The sequence below is a fragment of the Ananas comosus genome, linkage group 16, assembly GCF_001540865.1.
Source record: "Ananas comosus cultivar F153 linkage group 16, ASM154086v1, whole genome shotgun sequence".
Lineage (NCBI taxonomy): Eukaryota > Viridiplantae > Streptophyta > Magnoliopsida > Poales > Bromeliaceae > Ananas > Ananas comosus.
The window spans coordinates 8,793,024-8,807,929 of record NC_033636.1 but is presented as its reverse complement, the minus strand read 5'-3'; the positions used below and the strand labels follow the sequence as shown (position 1 = coordinate 8,807,929).

Here is a 14,906-nt window from a genome sequence, read left to right as displayed (position 1 = left end):
ACGTGTCCACGCATTCCGTAACAAAATGTATTATAGCTTGAGAGAAAAGAATAGACATCTAAGCAGGAAACTTTGCCGGCGAGATGCCTACACGCAGAGAATTTGCCACGGACAGATTTTGGGCAGAATAATGTGGTACAATTGACGATGTCAAAATTTAAATTAATTATTCAATTCTATATTTACAGTATTTGAAATGTACCTATAATTAGTTAATATTTATAAAATAATTATTTATTATATTCATTTAAAATTAAAAGTCCATATTTTTATTGGTCCATAGTGCACCAGGTGCACCAATAATATAGAAACATGTCCACAAAGATGCAAAATAACCTCTTAACTTTGTACATTATTCCCCGTACCTAGTGGTATTTAAATAAGTTGCTTATTTAATTTTGATTGGTCATGTACTATTTACAGGTCAAAGTGCTGCGACATATAGATACTGCTAAATTTAGGTTGGATGATATAAATTCGCTGCTTTATTCAGAATAACAATGAATTGATATAAATTACACATATGTATCAAAACTAGAAATTTCCAAATACTATTATAAATTTAAATTTGTTTTAAACAAATATATGCCTAATAAGTAACTACTAGGCAATTTATTTTGGTAATTTCTCATCATTAGAATCATTATTGCCGCATCTATTCTGGCACTAATAATAATCCCAAAACTCAAAATTATGTAAGTAAACAATAAATTTTCTTAAGCTTACAGATACAGTACTTCACATATTTCGATATATAACTTAATTTTAACCAGCCTATATGTCACTTCAAAAATATGACTCGATTAATCTACTCCCGTCATATTAATGTGGATTCGGTTTCGCAGAGCAAGGATGCCTACTTATTCAATACTACCAAGCGACTATCACAATTCCATTTAGAAATACATCGACAGCACTTTGCTAAAACCTAATCTAAAGCGTTACCTTTCAGAAAATTATTTTGATTTGAAAGTATGATAATGACCGCCAATCTATTGGTGTGATGATGACCAGCCTACAGAAAATATGTTGAATATTCATTATCTCTAGATATAAGTGTTCATCTACCCTAAGGATATGTTTAAAATTCGCTTTAAAAAATTAGAGAGACTTTATGGACTCTCACGTGGGTGAATATTTTTTTGTGTTAAAAATGACGCTGAGAACCTCTCAACTATTAGATTGCTTATAGATAGACCTCTCATTTTTTTAAAAATAAAGTCTTATTTTTTTGATTTTTATGATAATGTAATTGTTTTAAATCAAATATTATTAAATTTTAATAAAACAATGACAAAACTTCAATAATTTTAATTCTTGTGCTAAATAACAATTAAATAACTAATAAGTAAAGTTTAGTATACTGTATATCTATTAAATTTAGTAAAATTTTAATGTAAATAAAATTTTTAAATTATTCATTATTCCTTTATCTTTTTTTCCCATATATTTTTCTACAATTTGATTACTAATATATTTCATATAAAAAAAATTTATATGAGGCAATATATCAATTTAAATTATTTTATTTCAAAATAATTTTAGGTCAGTTAACTTATTTTTTCAAAATTAATTTAAATATTAATAAATTATTTTACGTCTGCAAATATTCCGCGGGTCTTCACTAGATACACACCATTGTCAACCGTCCGTAGGCTCTCATTCATTCACCCCTTCCCTGTTTCCTCTCTCCAATCCCCCATTAATCCCCACTCTCCATCTCCATCTCCACTCCCCATTTCATGGCCCCCAAAGAGCTCGATCGCCATCGAGCCCGCGGTGACAAGTCCCTCCGACCTCGTCCCCCCCGCGTCGCCGACCCGATCCTCGACGCTCCTCCTCCCCTCTCCTCCATCGACCGCGCCGTCAACTCGCGTGTCTCCAGTGTCGAATTCATCCACGGTTTCTCCCTCACGGCGGCGGCGGCGGCGCCGCCGCCGCCTTCACCGCATGCAGAAGGGCTTCGCCGCGCCCTCGTCCCCTACTTCCCCCTTACGCCGAGGAGGATCGTCGAAGCGTCTCGCGGCGCGCCATGTCGAGTTGCCTCGGGCGACGGGATCTGGTTCTGGAGCCGAGGCCGATGCGCCCTTGCGACGACAGTTAACCAGCTCCGAGCGCCCCCTCATATCCCTAGAGAGGAGCTCCTCCCTCGCCCTCCCCCGAGGTGAAGCTCCGAGGGACACCAATCCTCATGGCGCAAGGTCAGATCCGATCTAATATTTGCGATGTTTAATTTGGAGTACTGGTTCATCAGAATCTTCTTTAGTGTCGTTTCAGAAACTATTTGCGTTGATAATCTCAAACGTAAACTTTAAATATAGTCCCTTTTACTTCCCATCATAATAGCACAACGCATTTTTAGTTTTTTACAATTTAAAAGATAATCGCCTTTTTTTTATAAAAATTCACTTATTTGCTTTGCAAATCAGGTCATCTTTTCGTTTTTACAGATTCGGCTCCTTTTTTTCAGCAAACTGACCAAATACTCTTCATTACTTTTTCTCTTTCTCTTTCTCTCCCCTCTTCGTTCTCTCGTTTTTTTTTTCCCGCCGCGGACCCGTCAGGAGCGTGCGTTTTTTTTTTTTGTTTTTTTCTCTCGTTCTTTTTCTTTTTTTCTTCTTCTTCCTCCTGCGAGTACTTTTTTTTTTCCCTCTTCTTTTTCTTTTCTTCTTTCTTCTTCGGTCTTCTATTCCTTGTATAAGGAGCCACGGGCGCGCGCCACGGCGACTTCACGGTCCTGCCAAGCAGTTGGCGTCGCCACCGGCGAAGCATTCTGCCAGGGAGGGGTCGCACCGCGACGCTGACGCTGCCAGCGAGCGGTGGAAGGCGCGCGGGAGCCGCGGCGGGCGAGGTGGGAAGACGGGGATGTCGCAGCTGGGACATTTGCGCCGGTCGAGGGCTGCGGTCCACGCGCCGGTCACGGCGCTGCCGGGGCGGCGTCGGCCGCCGCCGCCGATCTCGACGGCGGCTTCTTCTTCTTCGCTAATGGTGTTAATGGTGCACGGGTGCGGGCATGTAGCTGCGGCGGGCGAGCACGCGGTGCGCGCTGCTGCTCTTCTTCCGCTCGGTAATGGTGTAATGTGTTGCACCATTTACACCATTAATGGGTGTAAATTACAACCATTACACCATTATGGTATAATGGTGTAATATATTACCATTAACGGTGCACGTGGCCCGCGGAGCAGAGCCGCGCGGTGGACTCCGCGGGCAGCCAGCGAGGCGCCTCCCGAAGGGAGCAGGAAACCCGCGGAGAGAGTTGAGGCAGGAAGATGTCGAGGGATGCGACGGCGCGCTGCGACCCGGGCCGCACGGGGGGACAGGATCACCCGCCGCCACGACGCGCAGGCTCCAACGAGCTGGGTGGACCCGACGCGAGCGCGCCCGACGGGTTGCGAGTGCCGACTCTCACCACGAAGCCGTCGCCACCATCCGGCCGCCGCCGGCCGACCCTCTCCGCGCGCGCCGCCGATGGACGACGACGAGAGAAGAAACGGAGAAGTTGAATCTCGCAAGAGCAGGGAGGCAATCATGCGGAGATTAATCGCGGCGGGACGCCTTGTTCCACTATCAGCGAATGCAAGACCTGGCAGCTGTCATGTTTGCAAATGGGAGCATTCCGGGATGACGCCTCCCACAGCACAATGTCGCAACATGTACACTCAACTTGATTATAGGAGGTCTGTGCTGGATCATCTCTCTGATAAACGTTAAAATTAGTTGTTTAAGAGGACCAGCTAAAGAAAGAAAACAAACTTTGCTGCAATTATTAGATTTTGTTAAAAATTTCTTCTGGTACAGGTAGTGCCGACCCAACTAATTCTAGGACATATTAGAGATATCTCCAGCTACTGTTATTTAATTACCAACCAGGTATTTAGAATTTCCATATACCTACATGTCCTTTTACCAAATAGATATGTAGGACAAGATATTAAGTTTTCGTGAGGAAGCAGAGAAAAAAAAGTATGCAATAGATAATTTAATCATGAAAACTCAAGCATTTCTTCATACTCGTAACTTGTAGTATACGTCAATATGAACGAATTAATAGACACCTGCATCAAACTATTAATGTCAATAAATATGATTTCAATTGATATCTTCTTTTCTTCGTCGTCATCCTCAGGCGGCGGCACGCGGAGGAGGGCGTCACCGCGGCGGCGGCCGGAAGGTGGCGGCGCTTCTGTTGCGGTGAGGTCGGCGCTCGGGCACCGTCCTGGCGCTCGCGATCAGTCGTCCAACGCCAGCTGTCAGACCCTGCGCGTTCGTTGGCGCGGGGAATGGTCTGCTCCCCGCGCGGCCCGGGTCCCAGCGCCCTCGCGTCCCTCGACATCTCCTCACCAACCTCTCGCGGGTGTTCTGCTCCCCTTCGAGGAGCCCATCGGCGGCGCTGGCCCGCGGAGTCCACCTGCGGGTCGATCCGTGGGGCCGCGTGCATTAATGGGTGAAATTACACCAGTTGTAATGGTGTATTTCAACCAGATTAAGTGTGAATGGTGTAATTTCACCAATTATATGGTGTAATGGTGCACCATTACACCATTTACGACGAGAAGAAAGCAGCCGCAGCGCGCCCGCAGTGCCTGCCCGCGCGCTGGCTGCCTGCCACGACCGCGGGCACTCCATTACACCATTACAAAAATATGAGCAGGCCGTCAGAGATCGCTGACGGCGGCCGAGGCTGGAGCGGAGCGGCGGGCGGCGCGCGTGACAGCGCCGACCGGCGCGACGTCCCCAGGCTGCGACACCCCGCTCCACCTCGCCCGCCCGCCTTGCCGCGCCCCCACCCTCGCTGCGACGCTCGGTCGCCGGTGCGGACCCCTCCCTGCAGAACCGCGCCGGAGTGACGCGCCTTGCGAGGCCGACGAAATCAGCCGTGGCGCGCCCCTGCTCTTACTAGGAAGAAGAAGATAGAGAAAAGAAGAAGGATAGACGGGAAAAAAAAAAAGTGCTCCAGGGCAGGAAGAGAGAAAAAAAAAAAAAAAAGAAACGGCCCGACGGGGTGTCCGCGGCGGAAAGAAAAAAAAAAGAACGAGAGAACGAAGAGGAGAGAGAAAGAGGAAAGAGAAAAAGTAATAAGGGTATTTTGGTCAGTTTGCTGAAAAAGCGGACCGAATCTGCAAAAACGAAAAAGATGACCCGATTTTGCAAAAGCCCAAAATAAATGAATTTTTTATGCAAAAAGGCCAAGATAATCAATATTTCTTATAGGATAACTATTTTACTCTTTACGATAGAGTGACTAATATATTGTTAGGAAAAACTTCAAAAACTCCCGTGTGGTTTCCCACTTTCTCACTTGAATACCCTGTGGTTTAAAGTGTATTAATTTGGTGCCCTATGGTTTTATTTTTATTTTTTCTATAGCTTTTTCGTTAATATTTTGTTAAATTATATAAAAAAAAAACTTAAAATACCCACATAGATTTATCGAATATTTACTTTAATATTCTTTAATTTTAATTTTAACTTTGTCACTGATTTAAGAAAAAAATAGTAAAATTGATAATAAAAAGATAAAAATAAAATCACAGAGCACCAAATTAATACATTTTAAACCACAGGGCACTGGAGTGAGAAAGTGCGAAACCACAAGGAGAGTTTTTGAAGTTTTATCTTATTGTTATTATAGACATGAAAATATAGAGTTTGCATCTGAAATAGCAGGGCAAGTTTCAAGGGCTCGCAAAAGCGAACGAGCTTCTAATCACTAGCTCATTGCGCATTGTTGGATCCTTCTTAATACCCGTTATTGTTGCCCGTGATGCGAACTATATGGAGTATTCCCTTGTGAATAGAGCCATGGAGGAGTGTTAACGAATCCGGTTTGGTTAATCCACATAAATAGCTTGGATCCAAATCCGACAACATCGGATCTTGTTTGTAGTGAGATTTTTTTAATTCAGCTGATCTTTTGGCAAAGATCTCTCGCAATCACTTCAATTTTCGGGTTTGAGTTATTTTCTAAATTCTAACCCGATTATTTTGGTTAGCTTGTGGGACCGGTTTGACAGGAAGTAGGGCCTCGGCTTTCAATAAAGACAGATGCATGCTAGTCTACCATTCATTTTTCCCAGGAAAATGCGAGCTCAGCGGAGCAAAACTCTCGGCTCTGACAGATGTAGCCATCCTAATTTGACTTTATTAGTGTTATAATATTATTTAAGTATTTAAGGAAAAAATTTTATAATTTATCCTACAGTTTTGTTTTGGTATTTGATAATGTACAACTTTTGTATTGGTGTGGTAGCTTTTGCTTTTGAAACTTAGAATATTCAGTGCAAACCTTTATTCCTCCGATGTCACATAGGTCAACTATCTAACCTCAGGTGACGGTATTCAAGTGCGGCGGAATCACGGTCGGCATCTGCTTCAACCACCTGGTGTTCGACGGCCAGGGTGCGGCCCATTTCCTGAAAGCCGTAGGCGAGATGGCGAGAGGCCTCCCGGAGCCGTCGGTCGCGCCCGTCTGGTCCCGCGAAGCCATTCCGGACCCCCCCAAGATCCCCTGCAGTGGCCCGCCGCCGTCCTTCACGGCCTTCAAATTCGTCATCTCCGTGATCGAGATCTCATCGGAGAGCATCAACTGCACCAAGAATGACTTCACAGCCGCCACGGGTGACAAGTGCTCGACCTTCGACGTCGTCACTGCGATGCTCTACAAGTGCCGCGCCAAGGCCATCAACCTACCCCCCGATGCCGAGGTCCGCCTGTGCTTCGCGGCCAGCACCCGCCACCTGCTGCACCGCGTGCTGCCGTCGGTCGAAGGCTACTACGGCAACTGCGTGTACCCCGCGGGGATCACGAGGACGAGCGAGGAGATCGACAACGCATCGATCGTCGAGATCGTGGCCATGATCAGGGACGCGAAGGAGGCGCTCTCGACGCGGTTCGTCGACTGGGTGAATGGAGGGGCCAAGGACAACCACTACAACATGCCGCTGGACTACGGCACGCTAACCGTGTCGGATTGGAGCCGTCTCGGCTTCAACAAGGTCGACTACGGGTGGGGGGAGCCGAGCTACGTTTTCCCGCTGAATGATGATGTGAACATCGTCGCGATGACGATATATCTCAAGCCGCCGGCGCCGAAGCAGGGGATCAGATTGATGCTGCGTTGCGTGGAGGACGAGCACTCCGCTGTGCTCTGCAAAGAACTGCTGAAGTTGGCGTAGGGAGAAATTTGCTCTTCTTTTTTGAGAGGATATGCGCAACTAAATATTTGAATTTGATGAAACTAAGCTGCTTGTAATTCATTTTGTTGGTGATGTACTATTACAAGTCAAAGTGTGTAACATTAGAGACGTTAAATTTTTTTGGATTGATATAAATTCGTGCTTGTTTTTTCAAGAATAAAATTTGCCTTTGAGTTTAATTCTTTTCAAACTGAAAAATTCCAACTATGCAAAATTTAAATAAGGCTAAATTACAGAAAACCCTTCCTATAATAATCCGCTTTTTTACTTTTCCCTTCTGACATTTAAAAATTTACACTTTGTCTCCTTGTAAAATAAAAAATGTTCACAAAGGGGTTACGGTGTGTAAAATGAACATTTTGCCCTTCGCCATTTTCGTCTTCTTTCTCATCTTCCTCAGCCGCCCCTTCGATCAGCCGCGATTCTCACCTCAATCGGCCGCGATTTCTCTCTATTTCCTTCTCCACCTACTCCCCTTCTCCTCCTGCACCCTCGCCGCACCTCGATTTTGACGATAGTAGAGAGGAAATCGAGATGGATGTTGATGAAGAGATAGGCAAGGACAACGAGGATGAAGGCGAGGAGGCGGAGGAGGGCGAAGGCGATATGGGCAAGAGCGAGGCAGTGGAGGACGGCGAGGCGGCGGGGCAGCGAGCCAAAGGGAGGCGAAGCAACAAGGAAGAGGGCGGAGGTGTATTTTCGGTATAAAAAAATATTTTATAACAGAACCCTAACGGTAGGGGATGAAGTGCACATTTTTTATTTTACAATGGGGCAAAGTGTAGGTTTTTAAATGTCAGAGAAAAAAAATGAAAAAACGGATTATCACAGGAGGGTTTTCTGTAATTTAGCCTTTAAATAAATTAATAAATATCTTCACCTGTGCACTTATTTGATTTTGTGTGATGAAGCAACCTACGAGCATTCTCTCATAAAACAAAATTCCAGGAAAATTCAGCTTGAAACCAGGTAAACTTGAAGTAAATAAGTTATATTATAACTAAAATAATTAATTAGTTATTTTATAAAAAAAGGTATATTATTTTGTTAAACTTAAACGCAATAAATATGAAAGTCTAGGATTTGTATAGCTGGGCTATCACAATTGTATATGTATTCTTATTAAATTAATAAATTACACATATGTTACTCAAAATAGCAAATTTACAAATATCTGTTTATAAATTTTTTAAAAAATTAAATATATGCCTACCAGTTCACTTTGCTAGCAATTTACTTGATAATTTTTCATCATTCCAACAATTATTATTGGATTATTGGCACTAATCATTAATCTTAAAGTTTGAACCGTTAGAAATATACAATCAATTCATTTAAAGTATACGGATATAGTGTCTACAGATCTCAATTCTGATTCAGTTCAATCAACCTTACGCCACTTCGAATATGATTTAATCCAATCCGATCTTCCGTTATTTCGAACGCAATTCGGTCCAACCCAGCTTCTCACCACAATAGAGAATGTTGGCCTATTTAACCCAATAAACACTTACCTTGATCCTATTTAGAAAAATACATAATTAAGTAATCACTAATTAAGCCAATCTGGAAATCACTTTTAGAAAAATTATTTTAATTTGGATATTGATAATGACAACCATCATTAGTGTGATGATGACCAAGCTGCAGAAAATATGGGTATTCAAAATTTTTTTTTGTTAAAAATGTGTGAAGACCCCCTCAACTATTACGATGCTTTAAGAGAGCGCCTCAATATATTTTTCAGGGGTAATTATCTATATACTCCTAAAAAATTTTCGATTTTCTTATTTACCCCTATTAGAAGGCTAATATTGAAAATACCCTTACTATGTTCCAAGTTTTTCTAAAATGCCTCTGGAGTTAAGTTCCGTTAGTGAGCTGCCGTTATCTCTGAAAAATTACCATTAAGTTCCGTTAGTGGCCTGGGAGGAGATGAGGCGAGGTGGAGGCGGAGGAGCCGGCCGGTGATGGCGAAGCAGCTGGCCGGTGGTGGCGAAGGAGCTGGCCGGTGGTGGCGACCAAGTTGGGAAAGAAAGAGAGGATAATCTTAGGGATTAGTGTAATAAGGTAGGGGCAAAATAGGTATTTTGTTTAGATTTTAACTCTAGTATAGATTTAACCCATGTTTAATCCGAGTTAAGCTAACAGTGGATAACTGCGGGGGTATTTTGGAATAACGGTGGAACATATGAAGGACATTTTAGAAAGAAAAAAAAAAGTAGGAATAGATCGGATATTTCCGAACGCATGAAGGGTATATAGGTAATTATCCATTTTTTTTAACTGATTTTTATTTTTTTGATTTTTTATGATTAGTTGATTAAATCAAAATATTATTAAATTTTAAAACAATTGACAAAAATCAATAATTTAATTTTTTTTTGGTATATAGAATTAAATAACTAATAACTAAAGTTCAATATATCTATTAAATTTACTAAAATTTTAATATAAATAAAATTTTTTAAAATTATTCTAATATTTTTTTCCTCTCATTTTTTATGTAACATACATATTTTTTTAATAAATTATTTTACGTCTGCAACATCGGGCAGGCGTTCTAGTGCACATCATTGTCAATTGTAGAAGTACAGCGCCAGCATAGCACCGTTCATTCATTCACCCTCTCCCCCTCTCCAATCCCCCATTAATCCCCACTCTCCATCTCCATCTCCATCTCCATCTCCATCTCCATTTCCACACCCCCAAAAGCTTCGATCGCCATGAGCCCCGCGGTGACCAAGTCCCCTCCAACCCTCGTCCCCCCCGCGTCGCCGACCCCGGCCTCCACGCTCCTCCTCCCCCTCTCCTCCATCGACCGCGCCGCCAACGCGCGCGTCTCCGTCGAATTCATCCAGGTCTTCTCCCGCGGCGGCGCCGCCGCCGTCGCCGCCATCAGAGAGGGCTTCGCCCGCGCCCTCGTCCCCTACTTCCCCGTCGCCGGAAGGATCGTCGAGAGCGTCCCCGGCGAGCCCATGGTCGAGTGCTCCGGCGACGGGATCTGGTTCGTGGAGGCGGAGGCCGATTGCGCCCTGGACGACGTGAACCAGCTCGAGCGCCCCCTCATGATCCCTAGAGAGGAGCTCCTCCCTCGCCCTCCCCCCGAGGTGAAGCTCGAGGAAGCCATCCTCATGGCGCAGGTCAGATCCGATCCCCCCTCTCATTTTTGTGCTTAATTTCGCACAGACTTTTTCGATCGGATTTGATCGTGTAGCGTGTAGGGGTTTAGGGTTTTCGCGTGCGCAGCGTAGAGATCGGAGCGATTAAATATAACTTTAGTGTTGGGGACGAGTCGAGTAGGAGATTTTGCTATGCTTCTGATATGAAATTTTTAATAATATTTGCTATGTTTAATTTGGAGTGTTCATCCAGATCTTCTTTAGTATGGGTTCAAAAACTATTTGGTTAATAATCCAGACGTAAATTTAGTTTTTACAATGAAAAAGATAATCAATATTTTTTTATGAGAAATACTATAGATACACTCTATTATAATGGGTATACATTTTACAGCTGGTGGATCCAAAAAAATTTCTTAGTGGAATCAAATATATAATGGAAAAAAAAAAAACATAAAATAAAAGAGTAAACTATTCATTAATATTACATAAATAAAAAAAAAAGAACTATTTCTATTTACAATTATTTTCAACATGTTTTCATACTCTGACAATTATATAGATAGCATCATCATCGAATAATTTTTTTATATAAATCACAAAATAATCGTTTATTAATTGATCGCATATATAGTTGCGTAATTTACTCTTTATAAAATTCTTATCTGCTGGATCGACTGAATTTGAATTAATTGATCACATATATAGCTGGATCGACTGAATTTGATCAACGATCAAAGTCCCTCCCTTTTTTTGGTAAAAGAAAGCTATTACCTATCTATTCGTTGATCCCACTTTGTGATCAACTTTGACCCGGAAGTGGGATTAACATGGCAAAAAAAAGGCATAAAGCCTTACTTATTGGCTATCTCTACTGAGGTAACAGAGGATTCACCACTGCCACTCTATCATATGGTCATTAATATTCTACTCGTTATATTAAAAAAAAATTTACCAAAATTATTTAGGTTTTTATCAACCTTAGAACGAGGGATGTAAGATCTGTACTTTCTTTTAGAATGTACAAGTAGAATTTTTTATTTTTTATAGAATAATAATCAATTGTTTTCACTCATTTCCGTATAGTGACTAATTTATTGTTATAAACATAAAAATATGGAGTTTGCATCTGAAATAGCAGGGTAAGTTTCAAGGGCTTGCAAAAGCCGACAAGCTTCTAATCACTAGCTCATGCGAACTGTGGAGTGTTAACGGGTCGGTTTTGGTTAATCCACATAAATTGCTTGGATCCAAATCCGTCAATATCGGAACTGGTTTTCAGTAAGATTATTTTAATTCAATTGATCTTTCGGCAAAAATTTCTATCAATCACTTCAATTTTCTTTTGAGTAAAGGAGCTATATTGAGTTCATGGTCCAGATCTTAATCTGAATCCCTCAATATTTTTTCGGGTTTGAGTTATTTTCTAAGTTCTAACCCGGCTATTTAGGTTAGCTTGGGACTGGTTTGGCAGGTAGTAGGCCTTAGTTTTCAATCAAAGACAATGATGCATGCCAATCTACCATTCATTCCTCCGAGGAAAATGCGAGCTCAGCGAAGCAATACTCTCGGCTCTGAGAGATATATAGCCAACCTATTTTGACTTTAGTGTTGTTTGATAAAGTATTATTTATATGATTAAAAAAAAAAAAAATTTATCCTACAGTTTTTTTATTTTTATTTATTTTTATTTTTTAGAGATAGGTAAAATACTACCCGCTTCATTTATTTTATTTAGAAATAAACTTAGCTAGAAATGTGAATCAATTAGGATTCAAACTTAGCTACAGTTTTGCTTTGTTATTTGATAAAATAGAAGCTTTGTATTGGTTTGGTTGCTTTTGCTTTTGGAACTTGGAATTTCAGTGCAAACCTTTGTTCCTCGGATCTCATATGGGTCAACTCTCTAACCTCAGGTGACGGTATTCAAGTGCGGCGGAATCGCGGTCGGCATCTGCTTCAACCACCTGGTGTTCGACGGCCAGGGCGCGGCCCAGTTCATGAAAGCCGTCGCCGAGATGGCGAGAGGCCTCCCGGAGCCATCGGTTGCGCCGGTCTGGTGCCGCGATGCCATTCCGGACCCCCCCAAGATCCCCCGTGGTGGCCCGCCGCCGTCCTTCCCAGCCTTCAATTTCGTCACCTCCTTGATCGAGATCTCGTTGGAGAGCATCAACCGCACCAAGAGTGACTTTGCGGCCGCCACGGGCGACAAGTGCTCGACCTTCGACGTCGTCACCGCGATGCTCTACAAGTGCCGCGCCAAGGCCATTAACCTACCCCCCAATGCTGAGGTCCACCTAAGCATTACGGCTAGCACCCGCCACCTGCTGCACAGCGTGCTGCCGTCGGTCGAAGGCTACTACGGCAACTGCGTGTACCCCGTGGGGATCACAAGGACGAGCGAGGAGATCGACAACGCATCGATTGTCGAGATCGTGGCCATGATCAGGGACGCGAAGGCGGCGCTCTCGACGCGGTTCATCGACTGGATGAACGGAGGGGCCAAGGACAACCACTACAACGTGCCACTGGACTACGGCACGCTACGATTGGCGGATTGGAGCCGTCTCGGGTTCAACGAGGTTGATTACGGATGGGGGAAGCCGAGCTACGTTTTCACGCTGAACGACGACGTGAACATCGTCGCAGCAGCGATATATCTGAAGCCGCCCACACCGAAGCAGGGGATCAGATTGATGCTGCGCTGCGTCGAGAAAGAGCACTCTGCTGTGCTCTGTGAAGAGCTGCTGAAGTTGGCGTAGGGGAAATTCAAAGAATTTGTGCAACTAAGAATCTGAATATGACGAAAATAAGTTGCTTGTTCATTTTGTCGGTGATGTACTATTACAGGTCGAAGTGTATAACATTAGAGACGCGAAATTTATTTGGATTGATACAAATTGTGCTTGTTTTTCCAAGAATAGAATTTGCCTTTTGACTTTATTCTTTTCGAACTCATAAATTCAAAGCGTGCAAAGTTTAAATATATTAATAAAATATCTTCACCTGTCCACATATTTGATTTTGTGCAATGAAGTAACCTACGAACATACTCTCACAAAACAAAAATTCACAAAAATTTAGGTGAAACCAGGTAAACTTGAAGTAAATAACTTATGTTATAAATAAAATAATTAATTAGTTATTTTATAAAAATTTATATTATTTTGTTAAACCTTAAACGTAATAAATATGAAAATTTAGGATTGTTATAGAAAAGTAGAGACAACATGCTTGTACGCGGAAAAAAGGGTGCATAGCTTACATTCCCATCCTAGGATTTATAAAAGTCTAAATAATTTTTAATAAAAATAAAAAAATTGATGTGATGAGTAAAATATTAATAATCTTGGGATGAACTAGATATAAGATGCACACCAATTTTGAAGTGTACTGATAGAATTGCTCAAAATGGAGAACTGCACTGCGCTATCACAATTGGATATGTATTCTTATTAAATTTAAAAATTACACATTTGTTACTCAAAATAGCAATTTTTCAAATATCTAATTATAAATTTAATTTTTTTAAAAAATATATGCCTACCAGTTCACTGCCAACAACTTACTTGATAATTTTTCACCATTAGAACCGTTATTGTCGGATCAGTTGGCGCTAACCATTAACTCTCAAAACTCAAATTGTTAAAAATATACTATTAATTCACTTAGGGCCCGTTTGATTAGATGTAATTATAAAAATAGTGTAGTTGGAAGTACATGTAGTTGTAAATGCTACAGTTATAACTACACCTAGTCCGTTTGGTTTTATACAGTTGTAACTGCTGCAGTTATATTTTTTTTGTTTGATAGTTTACGGTTAAGATTTGTATTTATAAATTCTGTCAATTTTTTGATAGAAATGTGAGATTAGCTCTTCTGAGCATAACGTAATCATATTTTAATTATTAATTAAGATTTTTATATCTATATATAATTTATATATTATAAAATTATGTATGAATTTAATAACATTTAAACGCAATATATTATAGATTTGGTAAAAACAAAAATTAAGATATTATTAAACTAGCAGACTGAAAAAAAGAAGCGTATGAAAAAAATTTATTGATTCTAACAAATCTATAATATATTGCGTTTAAATGTTATTAAATTCATANATTAATATTTATAAATTTTTTATTATATTCATTAAAATAAAATCACATATTTTTATTGGGTCCATAGTGCACCAGGTGCACCAATAAAATAGAAACATGTCCACAAAAGATGCTCCTCTTAACTTTGTACATTATTCCCCGTACCTAGTGTATTTAATAAGTTGCTTTTTAATTTTGTTGGTCATGTACTATTACAGGTCAAAGTGTGCGACATTAGATACGCTAAATTTATTTGGATTGATATAAATTCGTGCTTTATTCAAGAATAAAATGAATTGATATAAATTACACATATGTTACTCAAAATAGAAATTTCCAAATATCTACTTATAAATTTAAATTTTTTTAAAAAATATATGCCTATAAGTTAACTACTAGCAATTTATTTGATAATTTCTCATCATTAGAATCATTATTGCCGAATCATTGGCACTAATCAATAATCCCAAAAACTCAAACAATTA

General features: G+C 41.0%; 2 protein-coding genes across 2 annotated transcripts; both read left to right on the top strand.

Moving 5' to 3' along the window:
* On the top strand, positions 3,472–7,356 carry LOC109722112 (acyl transferase 5-like). The gene is made up of 3 exons (XM_020249997.1): positions 3,472–3,600; positions 3,802–3,873; positions 6,333–7,356. The coding sequence occupies exons 1-3, from the start codon at positions 3,472–3,474 to the stop codon at positions 7,176–7,178; spliced, it is 1,047 nt and encodes a 348-aa protein (XP_020105586.1). The 3' UTR covers positions 7,179–7,356.
* Positions 9,763–13,264, top strand: LOC109722530 (acyl transferase 5-like). Its single transcript, XM_020250624.1, has 2 exons — positions 9,763–10,342; positions 12,238–13,264. Exons 1-2 carry the CDS (start codon positions 9,926–9,928, stop codon positions 13,081–13,083), a joined length of 1,263 nt encoding a protein of 420 aa, XP_020106213.1. The 5' UTR covers positions 9,763–9,925; the 3' UTR covers positions 13,084–13,264.